This window comes from Palaemon carinicauda, chromosome 2 (genome assembly GCF_036898095.1).
Source record: "Palaemon carinicauda isolate YSFRI2023 chromosome 2, ASM3689809v2, whole genome shotgun sequence".
NCBI classification, from domain to species: Eukaryota; Metazoa; Arthropoda; class Malacostraca; order Decapoda; family Palaemonidae; genus Palaemon; species Palaemon carinicauda.
The window spans coordinates 87,804,680-87,828,780 of record NC_090726.1 but is presented as its reverse complement, the minus strand read 5'-3'; the positions used below and the strand labels follow the sequence as shown (position 1 = coordinate 87,828,780).

Genomic DNA, 24,101 nt, shown 5'->3' with positions numbered 1-24,101 from the left:
GTAGAAAGCCATTCTACCGAGTTGACTGTGGAGGAATTGTTGCACCTGCAACAACAACAGCAGCAGGATCTGATTGTGGAGCAGGAATCTTCAGAAGAGGATGAGGTAAGGGAGGATGTTCCAAGTTCTCTCATCAATGAAATTTGTTCCAAGTGGGCAGATGTGCAGGCTTTTGCTGAAAAATACCACCCAGAAATTGCAGTAGCAAACCGGGCAGTGCATATGTTTAATGATAGTGTCATGTATCATTTTCGAAGAATACTGCAGAGGAGGAAGAAACAATTAACAATAGACCAGTTTTTCACAAAAGAAAAGAAAGCTGCTACATCAAAGCCTGTTTCTCCTCCAAAGAAGAGACAAAGAAGAGAAGAAACCCCTGAAATAGATCTGCCCACCCTTTCATTGGAGAGAGAAACAACTCCTGAAGGAGAACTACCCCGCCACATCATGGAAGGGGACTCTCCTTCCAAGCAGTAACCTCCCCCTTCCATCCTCTCCACATCCATCCCTGTATGCCATCGAACCGCTGCTCAAAGGTATGTTCACTACAGTACAGAAAATGGTTTAAAATTGTTTTATTTTAGTACAGTAAATGGTTTAAAATTGTTTTATAGGATTTTCTGACCAATTTCATACACATTTAGATAATTATTGTTGTTTAGGTACACGTTTTATTAATATTTTGGGCCTGTTCGAGTGCTTGGGAACGGAATAGAATATATACCATTATTTCTTATGGGGAAAAAAAATTCGGTACTCGAACAAATCGGAGGTCGAACACGGATCTCGAACGGATTATGGTCGAGTACCGAGGTATCACTGTATATATATATATATATATATATATATATATATATACATATATATATATCACAAATTTTTTAAGTAATTTGTATTTTTCCTAACATACTTACCTCGAACTACTTTCTTAGAAGAGTCTGGGATCTCTCAATCACCGACCAAGAATTTTGCGTAGTTGCCCCCCTCTACGCTGCCTCTCAAGGGCATTCCAGGGCGTAAGGATACTCGCCCAGGTGCAACCCAGGTCACGCGCGTGGCCATGCTTGATACCCAGTAAGGTTATGTTTTAAGGCCTCCTCGAACTCCAGAAGATACTCGAGGCAGGATGGGAGGGCCATTACCCGAAAGTAGTTCGAGGTAAGTATGTTAGGAAAAATACAAATTACTTAAAATTTGTGATTTGTTCCAACACAGAATACTTACCTCGAACTACTTTCTTAGGAGACTTATACTTTAGGAGGAGGGAGTAGCTTACAGATTGAAATGTTCGAGACTCGCTGGGGCCCTTGAACTAGATAGGGGGCTAGTTCTGGGACTCCCAGGGAGAGGCAGGTGAGTAGGGGAAAGCACGCAAAAGTCTACCTTATATACAACTCACCTTTTATTCAAAATCCATACTTGATGTGTTCTAACGTCCCATCTCTCATGTAGGGATGGGGAAAAAAGGGTGGGGTCTCGGGAAACGGATAGAGGTTAGCAAGGAAGTAAGGAGGAAATTGTGTCGCTTACGATTACTTCCCACGGCTAACCCGGGGCCCAAACTACTAAACTTGTTGCATGGCCGCAATGACTGGCCCGATGGAGAAGGCATCCAAGGACTTCCTCGTATAGTTCTTGAGGTAGTGGGCTGTAAAGGTGGACTGCCTAGCCCAAGTGCCCGCCCGTATGATTTGGCCTACCGCCATGTTGGTGCCAAATGCTAAAGACGTGCTAAGACCTCTAATATCATGAGGTCTTAGGGTACCAGGCACCGTGGAGCCCTCACTCTCATAGGCCCTCTTTATAACCTGTCTCAGCCAGAAGAATATGTTGTTTTTGGAAACTGCCGTCTTGACTGAGCCTGTGGACACAAACAAACTCTTCACCACCGGTCTGAGTTTGGCCGTCCTACTAAGGTACTTCCTGATGGTCCTTACGGGACACAAGAGCAGGTCACTAGGGTTGTCCGAGCGCGGAATAGCCGGAATTGAGAACTCTTCGAACCTCGGGTCCGCAATTGCAGGGTTCTGGGTCTTTGCTACGAACTCCGGCAAGAACTTAAAAGTCCTGTCCTTCCACCCTTTCGAGTGGGATACCCCGAAAGACAGGCCGTGGAGCTCGCTCACTCATTTCGCTGAGGCCAGGGCTAGTAGAAAGATGGCTTTGAGGGTGAGATCTTAGTCTAAAGCATCTTTTAGAGGTTCGTAGGGAGGCCGTGAAAGGACCTTGAGGACTTTGGCCACATCCCACTGGGGAAACCTCGAGGTGTGGGGATCACAAGTTTGCTCAAAACTCTTGATGAGCATCGAGATGTGACGTGAGGTCCCTAGATTGATGCCCTTAAGCTGGCACACCTGCCCTAACACTGCTCGAACCCCCTTGATGGCTGGGATGGAGACCCCTAGATCATCCCTCAAGTGTATCAGGAAGTCTGCAATGTTGTGGACCGAAACGTCCAAGGGCCGAAGGTTCTGAGTGGCACACCATTTGACAAAGGTTGCCCATATATCTTGGTACACAACACAAGAGGACCTCCGCAGGTACCCCGACATCCTATCCGCTGTTTTGTCCGAGAACCCTTACTTCCTTAGCAACCGCTTGATAACCTCCACGCGTGTAGCCTCAGCCCTTGAGGGTTTTCGAGCACCTTTGGCAGTGTGGTTGACTTAGCAGGTCTCCTCTTACTGGTAAGGACCACGGCGGGAGAATGGCTAGGTCCTGCAGATCCACGAACCACTCCCTCTCCGGCCACCAGGGCACTACCAAAGTCATCTCTGTGGACTTTGACTGTCTTAACCTGTTGAGCACCCATCTGATCATCCCGAAGGGGGGAAAGGCGTATACGTCGAGGTTGTCCCAAGGGTGCTGGAAGGCATCTTCAAAGGCTGCTGTCGGATCCGGTATCGGGGAGCAGAACACGGGGAGCTTCACATTTTTAGTTTTGTGACGAACAAGTCTATCACTGGGGAGCCCCAACGACGGAGGACTTCCTGTGCCACTTGAGGGTGAAGGGATCACTCTGATCCCACTATTTAGCCTTTCCTGCTTAGCGCGTCCGCCAGGATGTTCCTCTTTCCGGGGATGAATCTGGCCAATAGGAGAATGTCGTTCCTTTTGAAACATTCCAGGATCCGAGCTGTGAGATTACACAAATCCCTTGATCTTAGCCCTCCTTGTTTCTTGATGTACGCTACTACCGTGGCGTTGTCGCACATGAGGGCTACCAAGTTCCCCTGAACGAGGCGGACGAAGCTTATCAATGCCCTCTGCACTGCCATGAGCTCCAGAAGATTGATGTGCCGGGCCTTTTCCCCCACTGACTATTCCCCCTCTCCTGTTTCCTCAAGGAGATGCGCTCCCCACCCTTCCTTCGATTCGTCCGTGAAGAGCAGCTTCTCCGGGGGAGGGGAGCCGAACGGAATCCCTTTCAACATATTCCTCCTGTCGGACCACCAGAGGAGAGCTTCTTTGGAGGGAAGTGACACCGGGATTATCTTCTGTGGGGAGCTTCCCATTGACCAGAGGTCCTTCAGGTTCCACTGAACCGGTCTGAGTTTGAGCCTTGCTTGTGAGTCCAGGTCGAGACCAGGGCGAAGACTCTCGTGAAGACTTGAGGGGCTGTCGACAGACCGAAGCAAAGGCTCCTGAATTGAAGAGTCTGGGGGGGCCACTTTACCCTGAGAAACTTCCTGCTGGAGAGGTGAACGGGAACCTGCAAGTAGGCATCCTTGAGATCCAGGGACATCATGAAATCCCCTTCTCTCAAGGCTGCCAGAACCGACTTTGACGTGTCCATCTTGAAGGGTGTCTTCTTGAAGAATTTGTTCAATGCCGAAGAGTCGATTACTGGTCTCCAACCTCCTGCCGCTGTAGAGTCTGCTGTAGAATCCCGGCGACGGCTCGTGCATAGGTTGCAGGGCTCTTTTCTCCAGCATAACTTCCACTTCTGCCTGTAGAGCTGCCTTCTTCTCCGAGTCGTTGGGAGCTAACCATACCCCTCGGTGATCGGGGATAAGCGGGGCCGGCTCTGACAGGAAGGGATTCCTGTATCCCTCCCTGAGAACAGTAACTGTCCATGGGTCCGCCCCGTTGTCCCGCCATGCTTGCCAAAACTGTTTGAGGCATCCCCACACTAGGGGCGTGGGAAGGTGTATCTCCTTCTAGGAAGGCGGTTTGACCGGCTTCTCCTTGACCCGGAGAACTTAGGTCTATAGTAGGTTTGGGGTTGAGCACCACTCCCCCTGGAAGGCCACGGAGGCTGGTGCCATGAAGAGGTGGATGCTCCTTGCCTAGCTGGGAGCGGAGGCGGGTAGGCCCCGTCCGCCGGAGGTCTCCTCGCAACGGGCTGCCTTGGCTACTGCGGCCTGGGCTCGGCTGGCACCTTCAATCTGCTGACTCTCTCCATCGTCTCTGCTACCGTCTGAAAAGGGAACACCATCTTGGCCCAGACGGGAGAGTTTCTAAGGAACTTTGCCTCTCGCTCGGGGAACCTGCGGGTAAGTCTGTTTAGGATAGTGGCCCTTCTCCTCAGATCCCAGTTGGCTGTCTGGGTAAGGGACTGGTGTGTCAGAAATTTCATGGCTTTACCCCCCGAGCGGATCAATTCTTTCAGAAGGGCCTGATTGTCTGGCACTGCGAGGTCGTATGAGATCTGAAAGTCCGCCAGTGTACAGGCCCACCAATCCAGCCAAGAGGTGACGTTCCCGACGTCCTGAGCGATGACCTCCATCATGGCGGCCTCAGCTGGAGAGAAGACCACCAGCGCGCTAAGGCTACGTTCGTCCGAGTTGCCTTGGTTCAGTGTAATGACCATGTGTTCCATTCCCATGGCAACATCGGGGGCTAAAGGCAGGGTCAAGGAAGCCTTCTTCTGCACAGGATCCTTCACCATCCTGCTCAGACCCGAGAGCCAAGTTCGCGCAGCCGTTGGTTGAGGTTCGTCCAACCTATGGTGCCGTCGGATGAGAGCAAGCACCTTACGGTAGAACGAGACCTCCTCCACCGAACACTCGCCCAAGTCAATTAAACCGTCCACTACCTGTACCTCCGCGTCCGTAGGTTCCTCAAACGCGGAGGGATCCGTGGGCATGGAGGCATCCCGTTCCTCCCGGTAGGATGATGGAGCGGGCGCCTACGTCACGGGTAGAGCCGTCGGGGTGGAAGTAGCCGTCATGGGTCTACCCCCTCCCGGGCTCACCCGGATGGCGCTGGATGATGGTCGTGGCATCAGCGAATCCCGAAACTTGGCCGGGACCGCTGTGACCAAAGTGTCTTGAGTAACGTTACTATGCCGAACCCGGGGGATTTCTCCGCACACGGGTGGAGCCGCCGACTTAATAGGCCGGGGCAGCAACAAGTGTGCCAAGGGCTGTCCCCGATGAGCGGCCGGAGCCGAAGAGACACTGTACAGTCAATTTAACCGTCCACTACCCGTACCTCCGCGTCCGCAGGTTCCTCGAACGTGGAGGGATCCGTGGGCATGGAGGCATCCCGTTCCTCCTGGTAGGATGATGGAGCGGGCGCCTCCATCACGGGTAGAGCCGTCGGGGAGGAGGTAGCCGTCATGGGTCTACCCCCTCCCGGGCTCACCCGGATGACGCTAGATGATGGTCGTGGCAGCGGCGAATCCCGAAACTTGGCCGGGACCGCTGTGGTCAAACACTCTTGAGTCACGTTACTATGCCGAACCCGCGGGATTTCTCCGCACACGGGTGGTGCCGCCGACTTACTAGGCCGGGGCAGTAACGAGTGTGCCAACAGCTGCCCCCGACAAGCGGGCGAAGCCGAAGAGACACTACACAGGGCAACGGGAGCGGCTCCAGCAGCCACCGAGGCAGGCACTGGAGCGGCAACCGACCTGCTGGATTCCCTACGATGTCGTACCACTGTGACATACCTCTTCCGCGGCGATGACCTCCTTCGGTAGTCCCTCCTTGAGGACCTCGCCCTCTTCCTGGGCGGACTGTCGCGTGGGCTCGATCTCCTCCTCCTAGATTGTCTCCTCCCCCTCCTAGAGTCTCGATCGCTGTAACCATCTGACGAACAGGAGTTGTGGGAGAAGCCGTCATCGGAGTACGAGGAGACTGAAACTTCCGACTACCACAAGCCTCCTGGGGGTCCTGGGTCTGGAATTCGGGGTTATCGGCTCCATGAAGTCCGGCGGGAGCGTGGCTGATGGTGCCGGGGGTGAACGGGTGATGGGACGACCGTCAAACCAACCTTCGATGTCCTCCTCCAATCTCAAGGGGGACCTGAAGGGCGTCCTCGGGACCCTCCAAACGATGGAGTCGGGGTCTGAAACGCCCGTGGGTCGCTCACCAATGCCCTGGCCACCCCCGGAAGATGTTGCACCTGAAAAGCACGTTATGGGCGTGGGGATGGGCGTTGAAACGTCCCCCACCAACCCCGGATCGACACTTATGACGGGTCCTGCGGGCACCAGGCCTTCGTCTAAAGCATATACTCCCACCACTTTAGCAGACCCCTCACTTGTCTGCATAGACCCCTTCAACACAGAATCCCCCACATTAGACTCGTGGGGAACAGCAATGAGCTGCTTCCCCGAAACGAACTTACCTACTCCCCTACCCTGGGTATGGGAAGGCGAAGGAGAACCTCTCTCCGACAGGACCGAGGGCGACGTCACCGGCGATAAAAGGCCTGACTTCTTAGGCAACCTCTTAGAAGCCTTCTTCTTTTTCTTGGCGAAAAGAGCCCATTGGAGCTCCGGCCAAGACTCACACTCCGGGCACTTAGACTCCGGGGAACACCTCTTCCCCCGACACGAGGAGCACATGGTATGCGGGTCGACCCCGGGCGGCGAGAGCCATGCCCCGCAAGACTTACTCGCTTGAGGCCCGGGACAGCCTGAGGTTCCATGGCAAAATCGAACACAAACGACACAAGGACACAAGGGAAAGGTGAGGAACACAACGGGAATATGAGAGACACAAGGTAAAGGAACCCACGGGAACATGTGGGACAAGGGGTGGGAACACAAAGTAATCACGTGGGAACACAAAGTGAACGGCCAGGATAAGCGAGAGAACAGCGAGATGCTATCTACGCCGCGACCAGAAGTTTACTGGGTATCAAGCATGGCCACGCACGTGACCTGGGTTGCACCTGGGCGAGTATCCTTACGCCCTGGAACGCCCTTGAGAGGCAGTGGAGAGGGGGGCATCTACGCAAAATTCTTGGTCGGTGATTAAGAGATCCCAGACTATCCTAAGAAAGTAGTTCGAGGTAAGTATTCTGTGTTGGAACAAATATATGTATATATATACACACATATATATACATATATATTTATAATTTAATTAGTTTTTTTAAGCAATTTTCAGTTCCTTTTTATCTTTATCCCTTCGTATTTATGCTACGAAACTTCAACATAAGTAGGTTGACCATTACACCATTGTTCCCTGGCTAAAAGTCATAAGCCTGACATCAATTTTGTCACAACTGGGATCACTAGATGGTTCATGGTTTCTTGCAGGTTTTTAAAGATCTCCGTAAGACAGAAGTCCATTAACCCTTTTACCCCCAGGCTATCTGGAACTTTCCAACCCTTAACCCCCCGAGGTTATTTTTTTTCAAGCACATTTTGCAGTATATATTATTTTAATTGCTCTAACAGCCTTAATTTTCGTCATAGAGAGGTCAGGTTGGTCTCATTCTCTTGCTAATTGCCTGAAGTTTCACAAAAAATGATCAAAAATATGCAAAAAAAAATGTAAATAGCAGTTTTTTACAAGGACGTACTGGTACGCCCAGGGGGTAAAGGGATGAGTTTTGTGAAACGTACCAGTACGTCCTTTGGGGGTAAAAGGGTCAAGTAAACCTGATTAATGCACCCTTTAGTTTGATTTATGAGAAAGTCCATTAAGTAAACATATTTAATGCACTATTTAGTTTGAGTTATGAAAGTTTCACAGTATCTAGCATGCATAATAGAACTACTCTGACAAATGACTACCATAAACTACTGGAGTCTACTATACCTGGAACAACTCCTGAATGGTATTTACCAAACTATATGTTTATCATCCTCATATCATTTCATAGCAAAATTGGTGACTAATAACATATTTTACATACTGTATATGCAACTACATACCAGTCGAAAATTACATGAAGACATAAATCATATTTTTGCCTCAAACAAAAAAAACTTGAAGCATGCGTTATTAACACAAACTTTACCATGCAATATACATAGAAAAATATGTAATTGAATAATCATACATTTTGCAATTTCAGTTACCAATAAAATGTTTTGTAGTATAGATAAGATTTTCAATTCTTGTGGATAGAATATCAAAATTTCATTCATCTAAACCTTCCTTTTATTCATTAATCTCCTTTCAGAATTGACAAATAATCAAATGTTAATAAATAAAATAGTAGGACACACTTGTCTAGATTCTAAAAAAGCATAGATTTGAATGTAAAACCAAGCCAGTGTCTCAAACATAAAAGGGGGTTACCTAAGCAAATATGATGGGTTTGATTTGGTCTAAATACTTCTACTTCCTTTAAAATGGAAAATATAACAAATTTGGAAATAATTTGTATTTTTCCTAACGTACAAACCTGAAGCTATTTATTAGGGTATTACTTTCGGCAACGCTGAAAACCAGCCAAGACAATTTTAGTGAGGGATAATTATCCCATCCGCTAGTTAGCGGGAGGGGGTTGGGGTAGACTAGCTACCCCGCTCACTCACACCTGTCGGTTGAGTAACCACTTTTGCTTTCTGGCAGGACTTCTAGAGGGACAGGGTGGCGGGCCAATTTGTATAAATAGCTTCAGGTTTGTAGGTTAGGAAAAATACAAATTATTTCCAAATTTGCTATTGGTTCCGACACAGATAAAAACCTTCGCTATTTATTAGGGTGACTTACTCTTAGGAGGGAGGAAGTCCTTACCAACTGGCCTTGGTCATGACCTGGGGTCCTCTCTATTTCAATCTGTGATCGATAGTAGAGGGGACCCTACACTCGCTAAAATCAAAGTAGTTACAAGGTAACTCACTGATAGCGGCCTGCAGAAGCTTGTGTGAGAGACTCGTGGCTTGTCTTCACGTAGGAACTCGAGGATTCTAAGACATATCCAATACCCTCCCTCAAGAGGTATTGGTGACGTAACAAAGTATTCATTCATACCCAGGATACACAAGGGAAATGATTCTTACCTGCAGAGGGGTGAGGTCAGCGATGCTTCGGTCTTACGGAGCTATTTCCCCAGGGGGGGGAGAAGAAAGAAAGAAGTGAGCCAGACATTCTTTTCATTCACCCTAGACTAACCCGGGTAACCTCAGCCCTCAACCCTCTGCTACTTGTCCATCAAGGAGCCTGAGGCATTAGATCACTTGCTGTGCGGCCACCACAAGACCAATGGAGAAGGTTTCCATGCTCCTGTGGGTTACGTCTTTCAGGTAGTGGGCTGTGAAGGTCGTCTGACGCTTCCACATGCCCGCTGCAATACCTGTGCCACAGAAAAATTTTTCTTGAACGCCAGAGACGTTGCAATGCCTCTGACATCATGAGCTCTGGGTCGGTTGGACAGAGGAGGATCTGGATATAGAGCGTATTCGATTACTTTCCTTATCCAGGAGGAAATAGTATTCCTCGTGACCCTCCTCTTGACCTTCCCGTGCTGACAAAAAGTGCTCGTACACGGGGGCGAGCTTTTGCTGTTCTTTTTAAGTAACACCTCAGACTCCTCACAGGACACAGTAACAGTTGGTCTGGATCTTCGGTTACAGAACGAAGACTCTCTATCCGAAATGGGCTGAACCTGGAGTCCGCCACACCCGGATTTTGAGTCTTAGCTACAAACTCAGGGACGAAGTTGAGGATTACTTCCCCCCATCTCCTAGTGTGGGAGACATCAGCAGATAGACCATGAAGTTCGCCGACTCTCTTGGCCGAAGCCAAAGCGAGCAGGAACACCGTCTTCCACGTGAGGTGACAATCTGAGGCCTGGCGTAGTGGTTCATAGGGGAAGCCCTTCAGAGACCTGAGGACCCGAACCACGTTCCAAGGGGGAGGTCTTAGCTCTGCCTGGGGGCAAGTAAGCTCGTAACTGCGTATGAGCAAAGAAAGTTCCGAGGAGGAAATATCGACTCCTTTCAGTCTAAAGGCGAGACTCAAGGCTGAGCGGTAGCCTTTGACTGCCAAGACCGAGAGAAGCTTTTCTTCCCGAAGGTATACAAGAAACTCCGCTATAGTTGGAACAGAGGCATCGAGGGGAGAGATACCCCTTCCAAGACACCAACCACAGAAAACTGACCACTTCGCCTGGTAGACTACCATTCTTTTCGCAACCAGTTGCAAAAAGCCTCTCTGTGTGAGGAGGTGCTGGATAGTCTCCAGGCGTGAAGTCAAAGTGAGGCTATGGCTCTGTGAAAGATGTTGGCATGTGGTTGTTTGAGGAGGTCGTGTTGTGGAGGAAGCTCCCTCGGGATCTCCGTGAGGAGATGCAGAAGGTCCAGGAACCATTCTGCGTGATGCCATAGCGGAGCTATGAGGGTCATTCGCAAATTGTTGCTTGCTCGTACCTGGTTGAGGACTTTTCTCATCAGACAGAACGGGGGAAACGCGTAAGCGTCCAGGTTTATCCACCGTTGTTGAAAAGCATCTTGCCAAAGAGCTTGGGGATCCGGGACTGGGGAACAGTACAACAGGAGCCTGAAATTCAGGGCTGTTGCGAACAGATCCACAGTCGGGGAACCACACAAAGTCAGGACTTTGTTGGCTATCAGAGGATTCAAAGACCACTCGGTGCCAACTATCTGAGTCGCTCTGCTCAGCTTGTCTGCTAGCGCATTCCGCTTGCCCGGAATGAAGCGAGCTGATAGTCACCGAGTTGTCTTCTGCCCATCTGAGTATCTCTACTGCAAAATGGCACAGCTGCTGCAAAGAGGTACCGCCCTGTTTGCTTAGATAAGCTACTACCGTGGTGTTGTCGCTCATCAGCACCACGGAGTGCCCCGCCAGGACCTGGTGGAACTCTTTGAGGGTCAGAAAGGCTGCCCTCATCTCTAAGAGATTTATGTGCTGGTACCTTTCTGATTTGGACCATTGGCCGGAGATGTAATGGTGCAGCACGTGAGCCCCCAACCCTTCTTTTGATGCACCCGAAAACCGCATCAATTCCGGGGGAGAGATGATAAGATCGACCCCTTTGCAGAGGTTCGGCTCCGCCAGCAACCACCTGAGGTCCGACCGTTCCTCTAGCCCTATGCGGACTAGGTGATCCCGGGAATCGGAGTGCTGGTTCCACTGGGATTTTAGTCGCCACTGGAGTGATCTCATCCTGAGGTGACTGTTGGGGACCAGTCAGGTCAGGGAAGAGAGGTGACCGAGAAAGCAAAGCCAATACTGCGCCGGGAGCTCTTCCCGACTGAGGAAGACCTGTGCTATCTCCCTCAGTCTCTGGATCCTTTCGTCTGATGGAAACGCTTTGTGCCTTAGGGTGTCTAATCGCATGCCTAGGTATACCAGTTCTTGAGAGGGGAGCAGTTGAGACTTCTCAAGGTTTACCACGATCCCCAGATCATGGCAAAACCTTAGAACCTTGTCTCGGTGGCAGAGAAGGGCCGCCTCCGAGTCTGCCAGAATCAGCCAGTCGTCCAAGTGTCTTAGGAGACGGATGCCGACTCTGTGAGCCCAAGATGATACTAGGGCGAATACTCTCGTGAATACAGTGGAACCTCTACATACGAATTTAATCCGTTCCAGAACCAACTTCGGATGTAGAAAATGTTCGGTTGTCGAAACGAATTTTCCCATAAGAATACATTGAAATTGGATTAATCCGTGGTTGAGCCCAAAAACCTATGATAACTTCTTAATAAACTACTACACATAATTTTCCCATGAGAATAATGAACACTAAATTAGATAATAGACATGTAAATAAGAAGAATAGACATGTAAATAAGAAGAATTAGCAAAAATGATAAATAAGAAACGGGTTTTTAGCGTCACTTTACCTTAGAAACTCCAGCGCAGGTGTTGTTAGTCTTGCTACGCAGAGAGGAGACGGACGGGCGGCGAGGAGGTAGAGAGGTTAACTACGATAAACGTACACTACCGTAACTTACTCTAACTTACACTAAGTGAACTTTAACATAACTTAGCTTTTTTTTTTTATAATTTATATTTTTTTTTACATTTTCTTTTTTTCTTTTTGATGATTAATTTTAATCACTTTCACTCTCTACACTTAAAATTGATTGAATTTTTTTCTCTTCACTCTTTGCTGTTTTCTTTGAACCACTTCCTTCCTCTTCATCACGAGTTCGCTTCGTAGTTTTTTTAAAGAAGCTATCGGTAGAAAGTTGCTTGGTACAGCTTTTCAGAATGTTTCGAAAATAAGTTAGGGAAACATCATCAAACTGCGCAGCTACACGACAAACCTGCAATTTCTTTGGATGGTATTTGTCGATGAAGTCGACCACGTCTTGATATTTTCCTAACACCTCTTTTATTTGCGCGGAACTTATTGCAAGTTCACTCATACGGACGCCACCCTCATGCTTTTCAATAATTCCTTGCTTTACTTCTAAAGAAAGCATTCCCTTATTCCTTTTCTCACCACTACCACTACCACTTGCGAAACTAAGCCTTTTAGGACCCATGATTTTCGTAAAATACCGTAAAAGGATGAATGTAAAAAATCACGATTAAAACACAATTAATAGCAGAACGCACAGGGCACAACCATATAAAGCCAACGAGAACAGAGGACTGACCCAAGCCACGCTAATTGAGGGTCCCTCCGAGGTTGAAGTGCTGCCTTCTATTGGCGGAAATAAAAAACATATCAGGCGCTATGAGCACCGACTACGCGTACGAGTATTGTTTACTTCGGGTGTCGAAAAAAAAATTCGGGTGTAGAGTAGGAACGTGTTCGAATTGTACTTCGCGTGTCGAAAAATTCGGATACAACTGGTACGACGAAAATTGCTACTTCGTGTGTCGAAATAAAATTCGGGTGTAGAGTCAAAAATTTGCTCGAATTTTACTTCGGATGTTGGAAAATTCGGATGTAGATACGTTCGTGTGTAGAGGTTCCACTGTACCTGGGGTGCTGTGGAAAGACCGAAATACAGTAACCCGAACTGGTAATGCTTCCGATTGAACATAAATCTCAGATACTTCCTGGAAGACGGGTCAATTGGGATCTGGAAGTATGCGTCCTTCAGATCTAGAGTGCATATGAAGTCCTGGGGTCTTATCGCATGTCTGACAGTGTCGGCCGTCTCCATCCTGAAAGGTGTCTGTTCGACAAATCTGCTCAGGGCCGAGAGGTCGACGACTGGTCTCCTGCCTCCAGACGCCTTTTTCACAAGAAAGAGTCGACTGTAGAAGCCTGGGGACCTGTCGAGGACCTCCTGGAGAGCGTCCTTCTCCAACATGGACTGGACTTCTGCCCTGAGGGCAAACTCCTGTGCGGATCCCTTCGCACAGGAGTTCAATGGAATCGGCACTCGAGTTAGTGGAGGGAGAGAGAGCGTGAACGGGATACGATACCCTGAACGAATCACCTCGACCGTCCAGGGTTCGGCCCCATTGTAAAGCCACTTCTGCCAGCGGCTTTGCAGGCATCCCCCCACGGGTGGACAAATGGGAGGATTGCCTGTCTTATTGGGACCGGCCTCGGCCAGATCCCTTCTTACCCTTTCCTCCACGGAAGGACTTTTTGCTGTGAAAAGCCTGCTTTGCACCCTTTTTACCCTGCTGTTTTGGGTCTCTAGCCCTTTTCGGCTGCGGTTTCTGCTGTGCTTTCCGCTGCGGCTGAGAGGGGTAAGGTCTAGCTGTTAAGACCTTTTGGATGAGGGAGTCCTGACTGGACTTCCTCCACCTCTCTGTCACCCGTTCAACATCCTCGGGATGGAACAAAGAATTGCCCTCGAAAGGAGCATTTCTTAGACTCGCTACTTCGGCCTGAGGGAGATGTCTATAGAGCTTGCCTGTGATGGCATCTCTCCTCTTCAGGATAGTGTTGGCCCAAAGGTTCACTATCTGATGAGAGAGGAACTCGATGGCCCGAGTGCCGGACAAAAGGAAAGTCTCCAAAGACTTCCTGGAGGACTCCCAAGACAGGTCTTTAGACCGCATCAGTTGTCCTAAGGATCCTAACCAGAAATCTAGCCACGAAGTAACCTGCATGGCGTACTTCGCCACCTTTTCCGGGTTTAGGATTTCAGAGGCCGAATAGGAGATAGGAAGTCCCATAAGTTTCTCGAAGGGGGTGGCCTTCGAGAGTGCCTCTATAGAGTGGTCGAGAGGCAGCGTTGGAAGATTCTCCGAGGATCTCGTAGTACCTCCTCTGAAACACATACGGAGGAGGTAAGAGCTTGGAGGACGAGTTGGAGCGGAGAGAAGAGGTGGAACCAGTTGCCTGGGACACAGCCTTCTGTTTGGCACTCTTCAACCCCCTTGACCAGGGCAAAGCTGCACTGGTCCTATGAGGTTTCTGAGTGCCATAGAACTGGTCAAGGACCATTTCTTTTCCATCTAGAGGGGCTGCCGATGGATCTGGAAGTCCATTGATGGAACGGATGCAGGCTAGGACCTACCAGAAGGCGTGTTCCGACTCCTTCCTCTCATCCTCTGTAAGCTTAGGGCTAGCGGCTGCTGGCAGAGCGTAGTCCTCGAGATCGCTCTGCCCTTCCACGTCCAAGCTCTCATCCATAGGAGCCCGGCGTGGGTTGAAGTCATCAACTGTATAGACTGGGGATAGGGAGACTACCGGGGAGGTGCTTGCTTCCGGCTGCCTGGGAGGCAGTGAGGAAGGAAGACTGGCCGAGGATTTGGGGATGGTGAACAAATCCTTCAGTTCCCTCCTACAAAGCCGGAGATCCTCTGTTCCCAAGGGCCTAGAGGACTCCGTTGGCTTACGGGTGAAATGTAAGTCCATTGCCGTACGGGGTGAATCACGTCTGGTCGTAGGTCGTGCCTCATTAGACACTATCTCGACCGGTAAAGAAGGGAAGGAGTCTCCATAGTAAGTAACCCTATCCTCTTTGGGGGCTGAAGGACAAATCCTTTTCCTTTCCCCCTTTGGCCTGGCCTGTGGCGTCTTGAACTGCGGGGGGCTACCCTGAGGTTCATGCCTAATCTCCTCCAGAGGTCTTTTGCAAGGGGATGATCGTTTCCCTTTACCCGAGGGGCCCACCTGTGTGAGAACTTCCGACCTCCTCCTAGGATCGGAGAGAGGAGAGGACCCCGGGAAGAGAGGAGGCGACAAGGGAATCCTAGGTGTATCACCTAAGGACTGGGAGCGGGGAAGGACTCCCTTCATGGCTTGGCGCATTACATTAAATAAGTTGCTGAGCCACGGGGGGTCACGGGCTCCTGTGGAACTAGGGGGAAGGTCCTTAGGAAAGGACTGCTCCCTGGGTTTAGGAACCTGGGTAGGATCCCTAACCCTCTTGTCTGATGGAGGCTTCCCTACAGGCAAGATAGGCACAGGCCTACCCTTAGGGATAGGATCTGGACTCGGTCACACAGGCGACCGTTGTCTCTGTTGAGGCCCAAGAGGCTCGAGAGGCTGATAATGAGCGCTAAGATGGTCGTGCGCTCTTGCGCCGAACTGTTGGTAGGTAGAAGGGAGCTCACGCGCGCGCCTCTCCCGATTGCGTGCACCTTTTTCGCGCTCCTGGAGCGCATGAGGTTGTTCGCGCACCTGGCGTGCATTTGCTCGCGCGCATGGCGCGCAACAGGATGTTCGCGCGCATGGCGAGCAATATGCATATGGTGCGCCATAGGATGAACCTGTGTGCCATGATCGCCATTTTGTTTGCGAGCGCCAAGGTGGTTGTGCGCGCCAATTTGGCCATGCGCGCCAATTTGGCCATGCTCGCCAATTTGGCCGTGCGCGCCAATTTGGCCGTGCGCGCCAATTTGGCCGTGGGCGCAAGAGCTCTCAGGTTGTTGAGAGAACTCATTGCTACGCTCACCCGAAGGTTCACAATAGCTTGTGTTGTGTCAGCGAGAACGATCAACACAACGAGAATTTAAAAACTCTGTTATAATAAGAATGACTCTGGTCACGAGAACCCGAAAATTCAGCGTGAATTGTGTTGCGCGAACTCGAAAGAGCAATGCAACGAGAAACCAGAGTTTCTCTGTCACGAAACACCGAAGTGTTAGTGCGACTAGAGTTACGAAAGCCCAAGGGTTCAGCGTAACTCAAGTTATGAGACCCCGAAGGGTCAGCGTAACGAGGAATCGAGGTTCCTCTGTCACAAGATCCCGCAGGATCAGCGTGACTGACGGTACGAGAACCCAGAGGTTCAACGTTACCGTCGTTACAAGAGCCCGAGGGTTCAGCGTAACAGAAACCCAAAGGTTTCAAGTCGCGAGAGCCCGAAGGTTCAGCGCAACGGAGATCCGAAGGACTCCTGCTGTCATGAAAACCCGCAGGATCAACATGACTAGAGTCAGAAGACTCACGATCACGCCAGCCCAAAGGGTGATCGTCACGAGACCTCGAAGGGTCAACGTGAGGAGAACCAGCAGGTTCAAAAAGACGTCTCCTCACAGCCCGGGGAGGAGAACGACCGGGGTGGAGAGGGGTTACCCACCCCTCCACTCTACGAACCTCTGGAGAGGAACGTACAACAGACTCCGCCCGAGGGAGAGACTGATTAAGATCGACAGATAAATCCTCCGCAGGGGAGGAAAGTTCGCCCGGAGGAGAACTACACTTATAACAAGGTTCTCTTTCCGCCCCTGGAGGAGAACCTAAAGTGTAAGGAGATTGCCGATGCACAGAGGCAACCTTCTCTCGCGAATGAGAGATATGTTCCCCCGAAGGGGAAGCCCGCCTTGGAGAGAGCCCTGCCACCGTCCCTGGTGGGTTAGCTAAATCCTCGGTGTCAGAACCAGACCCAAGGTCTGGCAAGGAACAGGTGCTCCCTGGGGGAAGAGGAGCCGACTCACTAGGGAAGCCGTCATCCTCGTCTATCACCCAGGGTTTGACTTGGAGTCACAAGCCCTACGCTACTGCTCGACCGTACCCCGGAAGAGCCTGGTCGAGGATTAGTTTCAGGCAGAGATTTGGGCGTAGAGGAAGCAGAAGGCCGCGATTTCTTCAATTTCGAGGAAGACCCCGAAAGTGAAGATTCGCGTTTAGACTTCTTCTCCTTCTTATGCGCAAACCTCTCCCAATGGGAGGCAGGCCACTCCCTACACTCGGAACAGGTGTTGTCCCGTGAACACTGAGTTCCCCGGCAAGCCGGGCATAAAGGATGTGGGTCTGTCTCCAAGGACGACATGAAGGTGCCGCAGCGGCGGCTCTCAATCCCAGGACATGTCCGCATAGCGGGACAATAACCATACACACACCGATACACACAAAAGAAAAAGACAAAGTAAAAGTCAAGGCAGTTTGTTAACGGGAGAGAGAGACAGCACGTCTACACTCTACCTAGCCATAAGTAAAAGTGGTTACTCAACCGACAGGTGTGAGTGAGCGGGGTAGCTAGTCTACCCCAACCCCCTCCCACTAACTAGTGGATGGGGTAATTATCCCTCACTAAAATTGTCTTGGTTGGTTTTCAGCATTGTCGAAAGTAATACCCTAATAAATAGCAAAGGTTTGTATCTGTGTCGGAACAAACAGCATTTCAATAAAGAATACCAAGACGAAACTTATCAAACTTATTGCATTTTCACAATTATCAACTACACTTCCCTGACCAAATAAATGAATCTCTATTTTTTGTTTGTGAAAGTAAACATTACTGGCTGCAGAGCCAAAGAATGCTTTAACCTGAAAATGTTTCCTCCTTAAGTTAGTGAGGGGATTAACCCTTTTACCCCCAACGCTATTTGGAACTTTCCAACACTTAACCACCAGGCGTTTTTTTTTTTTCAAGCACATTTTGCAATACAGTACTGTATATCTTTTTTTTTAAATTGCACTAAAAGCCTTAATATTCGTCATAGAGAGGTCAAGTTGGTCTCATTATTTTGGAAAATGCCTGAAGTTTCTCATAAAGTTATAAAAAAAATGCAAAAAAATGTAAATAGCAGTTTTTTTGCAAGGACGTACTGGTACGTCCATGGGGGTAAAGGGATGAGTTTTGTGAAACGTACCAGTACGTCCATTGGGGGTAAAAGGGTTAATCATCAACAATTCTTTTCCTTCTTTGTCAGTTTCTCTATTCTACTTTCAGTATTCTGTTGTAAAATATAAATTAACTAAACTTTCACTTAAACCAGCCAAGAAAGAAATCACAAACTGTTTCTACTTAATTTCTATATAAGCCTCTATTCTAGCAGAATCAAGAAAATTAATACAACGACATTCTAGTTTTTCCCATCAAATGTTACCATTCATTTTGTTACTCTTGGGGCAAAAGCCGATACCATGTCCTTTTAGAGTGAAATAGCAAACGATGCTGTGGTAGTTTCCATCAATTCCTCATTCAAAATAAGTAGAATATTAATCATTAAACATCTGAAACATTAATTTAGTCATGAATGCACAAATTACTCTCCTGTGCATCTTATTCTGCATAATCAATTTAACCCCTCAGAATGCTCTTCCCAAGTCATTAAGACCACTAAATTCCACTAACCATCAAACCCTATTAAGATTATCCCTCTAGCTCATTCAAAACTTGAAGTTAATTTAAAAGTACACAAAGTGTAAATCATTCAAACAACAGGCTCTTGTTGCTTAGGACTAATGAGGGATACAATTGATCAAACTAATAACCAAATCAAACTTGTAGAAAATTTACTAAAACTGTGACTATATACAACACATGAAGGGAGGGAGGGAGAAAACAAAAGGAAAATTTTACTATACATAATTCCATATTGTAATACCACCTCATCCTTCGGCCAATGTCTTGGTATACAGACTGTTAACAGTGAACTAAAAATAAAAAACTTAATAATTTTAAAACCATGACATTACAGTAAAAGATTGTTTACTTGTCATATTCATATCAATATGGGGAGATCTCTGACTTGGTGAACTTATGTTTAGCAAGATGTTACGATGCTAGTTCCAAAAGTGATAATCCCAAGGTATTACATCTTTGAAGACTCTTAACTGACAAGAGAGTTTGTCACCAATTACACTGAAAAACCTCACGCCTTCCCTGATACTATGACTACAAGAGAATGGATGCATAGTCTTCTTCCATATCTCTTTTTTAATTGACACTTATTGACCCTGATCTATAACTCCATTTATCAAACAACCTAAGAGAATTAAAGCAACCTTGGAAGGAAAACATTCAGTTGACCATGAAGGCAAACTGGTTTGAGAGAAACTAATTAAAAAAAAAATAATTTTAAAAATTTATGTCTTACACTTGGAGCTAATGAAGTTTTCTTGAAATAGGAAATGAAATTCCAAATTTCATTAGTTAAACAAAAAAAAAAAAAAGGAAAAAATTTCTCCAAATAACTTAGTCCTTTAACTATTCAGAACTGCATCTCTTCTATTCAATCCTCACAATTGTTTAAAAGAAATAAGTATTAAAACATATTATTAGGAGCAATCATCTAGAATTTCTTACCCTTTTTTTCTTCTCTTCCCTTTTTCCATCAGCGGCAAGGAGTTGTCGCTGCAGGGCTTCTTGCATCTGTGTATATACAATGGCAGTGTCAAAAATTGCAAATAATAATTCATGAATAAATAATGTTCTTCAATGTAACACAAAATGACTTCATTAATATAATCGACACAATAAAAAATACTCTAGTAACAAGTTACCAAAAAGAGTACATAACTGTGACCAAAATATTTAGGTTTGTGGCATAAATTATCTTTTCTAAATATGGCAAATTCTTTTATACAACTTGTTTCACTAATGGTAAGCCATGACACCATGAACATGAAACTCTCTCCCCCCAATGACCTTACCATAGTACAATCATTAACCCCCTATGAACCTCCCCTGACGTTCATATAGCTTCCTTTCCTGAAGCTTGTTTTATCGACAATTACCACAAAGGTTTAAAAAATAAAACATTTCTTTTCCTTTCAAAAGATACATGGCCCCCCTAAAGTAAAGAGGCAATATAACAATTAATGGTAAGTAGCACACTAGGAGTTTTCCTTTCTCAGTTGAAGTACTTCATCAAGACATGTATCTACCCTTCCAGATTGTGACTAGTTTTAATACATTTTAGTTTAACACCTACTCATTTGGATAGTATTTCTGCACAGGGAAAGCCCTGGGTTTCAAAATAACTATTGTGAGGAGTAAGATATCTCATGGTTCCTCCCAGGATTTGTGTTCCCAGTTGGTGTTTATGGAACCTGAGAATATACACTACACAGCGGTAAAGCTTCTGTGTTGTAACCAGAATGACTTTCTCATAACAGACAGGGAAGTAATTTTTAATTCAAAGGAAATTACAGAGAGAGAATAGTTGTTTTTGATGGAGTTGATAACGATTTGACATGCCAATACTTCCTCACCAGCCATGTTAGTGTTCAACCACTTAATTTTCTTTGTTATTCTCAAAGGCCAGTGAGCCTTCTCTTGTGAGTGATAAGTCTGACTTGCTTGCCTAGCTGCCCTACACTAACCTAACTTCCATAGTAAAGTCTAGTGATCATAATCACATAGTGTACCTTCAGTAAGGGTTGTGAATGTTCACTGTGCCTTGCAACGTCTAGTTCATTTTGTATATCTTAAATTTTTTTTTTATTACTTTAATCCTTCTGCAGCCTGTTCCTTGCATTTCTGCAGAACTTTTTGTTCTATATAGCTAGATTGCGAGGTAGAAGGCCGAATTTGTTATCTAGATCCTCTCACTAAACTAAGTGCTTTTAAATAATGTAGTTTTAATTTGGGAGATGGCATTTTATAACATAGATGCTCTCAAGTTTATTGTTATTAGTTACATATCAGTTCAGCTGGTTGGTTACATCACGTGACCATTTCGTAGGAGTGCAATTTCATATGCTTACAAGCACATCCATTACTAAAGTAATGGATTTCCTTTAGTGTGGTTATTTCTAACATATTTTTATTAGCCTTAAAAGTCTGGCTGAAAAAACTTAAATCTCAAATTAAATTCCTTGAACTTAGTTAAAATCTATGGATAATAATAATAAACAGTTTAATTTCCAAATTAAATACACTCAATATCCATTGGGAGGTACCGTTATACAGTATAAGCATCCCTACCTCTTATGAAGAACCATTACATTGGCATCTTTATCCCTAACAAGGTGCCGGTACATACGCATCTCTATCCTGCAGTAAGTACTGTTACGTATGCTAAGCCTTTCAGCTGAGCAACGACATGTGAACAACACTAATGTGCCAGTTGTAAACAAGATCATTATTAATACTTAGCATGCTGGAAACCTTACGAGGAAACTTGATTATTACGTTTTCAAAGTAGATTCTCATGCTGCTTTTTCCTAAAAGTATTCATTGACAGCTATTTGTAACCTATGCAGTTTATATGGCTATACTCCTAAAATTTAGTAGTGAACGAGAGTTGTTAAATAGTTATCACTTTCATTAAGAATGGCTACTTGGTTTTAAGATTCATTAAAATGTTCAATTGTAAATTCTAATTTTGCTTAGCTTCAAGTCATCATTATACTGTAGAATATGATGCCGTTTTTGAAGTCCATCATTACACTGACAAAACATAACCTTCGCAACAAATTAGTTGACAAAGCTGACTACAATCTTTAATGCAGGGTTTGCAAGCTAATTTACTCATGGCTCTTTTTGGATAAAAATATAGGGAGTGTATAGAAATTCTTTACATGGCAGTTAACTCCAGTGTTTCAAAATGATTTCCTTGAGCAGAGAAGGCTAGACTCATTTATAGAGGAAATGATGTCAGTTCTGCACTTGTTTTTGAGTAGCAGAGAAATTAGCTTAGTTCTAGATTCAGAGTAACATTCCAGGAATATCCAACCCAGTTTTACCCCTAACCTTAATGTTCAAGTGGTAACTAAGGGGTAATCTATGTACACCTTTCAGTAAGGGTTCTGGTGGTACACAGTGTATACCAGGTTCAAGATCCTCTTGCAGAGCCTTGAACTCTTATTACACCTGTGCCTACTATCACTCTCTCGCACATCTAGCCACTCTATTATACACTTGATTCGTGAGGTTGATGATCGAGATGGTATCCTGGATCCTTATTTCTCTACTCTTGTTACAGTAAGTACCTCTTAACCGCTGCTTATTCCTTCTCTGGATATTTCAATCCTCCACTTGTAACATAAGCTTTCCTTCTGTCTATTAATGTTTTGTGGTTAGCGTGACAAACCATATAATTCCTTCATACTAATGGTTCTTTCTTTGTATAAGATTCACTAAATTGGTTCAATTATATCTTGGTTGAATGGCTGGGTGTGTTGTTCTCTTACAAGTTTGACCATTTACTCATTTCATCCTTTCTCCAATATGATAAATAGATAAATAAAGGATTTAGTAACTCACTTGCTTGAACAAACCCTATCTCAAATACATCAGTTTCCGTATATGGTTGGTAGTTGTTTTTTAAAACAAAAAATTTAAATTGATCTTTAACAAGAACCATCAAATAAAGCCAAATAAACTAAAAGGTACATAGTTAATTTAGGACGAGTTTTTTAGATTATCCCAAATGCAGAGTATTGTAATCTAATAATTAAATTTCTCGTTTAGCGCATGATACTTTTACCTTAACAGATGGATTATTGCCAAAATAGTCCATAATTACAGTCTGTTTCTTGTGTTGTTACTGTCAATATAGAACTCAAAAGATTATTTTAACAAAGAACTTAATCATTTTCTTTTAATCATTTTGGTATACAGTATGTTGAATTAAAAGAGGTAAAGAATTAGTTTAAAAATTTCATCTTTAGATAATAATTAATCTATCTATCAACTACCTTCAGTTGCCAATTAGGCTACCTAAAGTAAGTTATTCCAGGTAATTCATTTGGAATATGATATCCTTTGTCTTAAAGAAGTTAACAAAATAAAATTGGCGGTACACAGAACTTAAATGGCGCAATTCTCGACCTCTGCTTGGAACTTTGAAAATTCAGATTACTGTATTGCATATTTGGCTAGGAGAGTGTCCATATTTTATGTTTTAAATAGTTTTCTTTAAATGCAAACAATTTTTTATTGCTAACATATCCTTTTTTTATATTTAGGCAACACTTTTCTGACCAAGGTACCTATTTAATTACTTTTTCCCAAGAATTTGTGGAAGGATATTCATGTTAGCATCCAATATTCTTTAAAATGATATTTTAATTATAAAATAAATTTTTGAATATACTTACCCGGTGAATATATAATAGCTGCTGCTCCAGCGGCTCGACAGAAAACACACACAAAAACTCGCGAGCGATCGCTATGAAGGTTGCGGGTGTGCCCACCAGCGCCAACTATCGGCCAGATACCGCATATACATGTAAACAGACCCAATTTTTCTCATCCCGCTGGGTCTCTAATTTATATATTCACCGGGTAAGTATATTCAAAAATTTATTTTATAATTAAAATATCATTTTTAAATATTTAACTTAGCCGGTGAATATATAATAGCTGATTCACACCCATGGTGGTGGGTAGAGACCAGAGTTAATTAAGTTTACAGCGTATATGCTTAGAGTTTTTGACAGTTATATCATAACAAAACCCAAATATATAAAGGTTCCTGGTAAGGAAGTTGACTTAGACGATTACTCTGCCTTATTAGTCTGTCTTCCTCACGAAGCCCAGCGATCCTCTTAGGATGCTGAAAGATTCCTAGGAGCTGAAGTATTAAGGGCTGCAACCCATACAACAGGACCTCATCAAACCCCTAATCTGGGCGCTCTCAAGAAATGACTTTGACCACCCGCCAAATCAACCAGGATGCGAAAGGCTTCTTAGCCTTCCGTACAACCCAAAAACCAATATTAAAAACATTTCAAGAGACAGATTAAAAAGGATATTGGAATTAGGGTAATGTAGTGGTAGAACCCTCACCCACTACTGCACTCGCTGCAACGAATGGACCCAGTGTGTAGCAGTCCTCGTAAAGAGTCTGGACATCTTTTAAGTAAAATGACGCGAACACTGACTTGCTTCTTTAAAAAGTCGC

General features: G+C 45.9%; 1 protein-coding gene across 1 annotated transcript in view; it reads right to left on the bottom strand.

Moving 5' to 3' along the window:
• tou (toutatis) overlaps positions 1 to 24,101 on the bottom strand; it is a 510,442-nt gene that overhangs the window by 311,252 nt on the left and 175,089 nt on the right. The window contains exon 13 of the mRNA XM_068348421.1: positions 19,556 to 19,621. Coding sequence (XP_068204522.1) covers positions 19,556 to 19,621 — 66 coding nt within the window. The remainder of the gene's footprint in view (positions 1 to 19,555; positions 19,622 to 24,101) is intronic.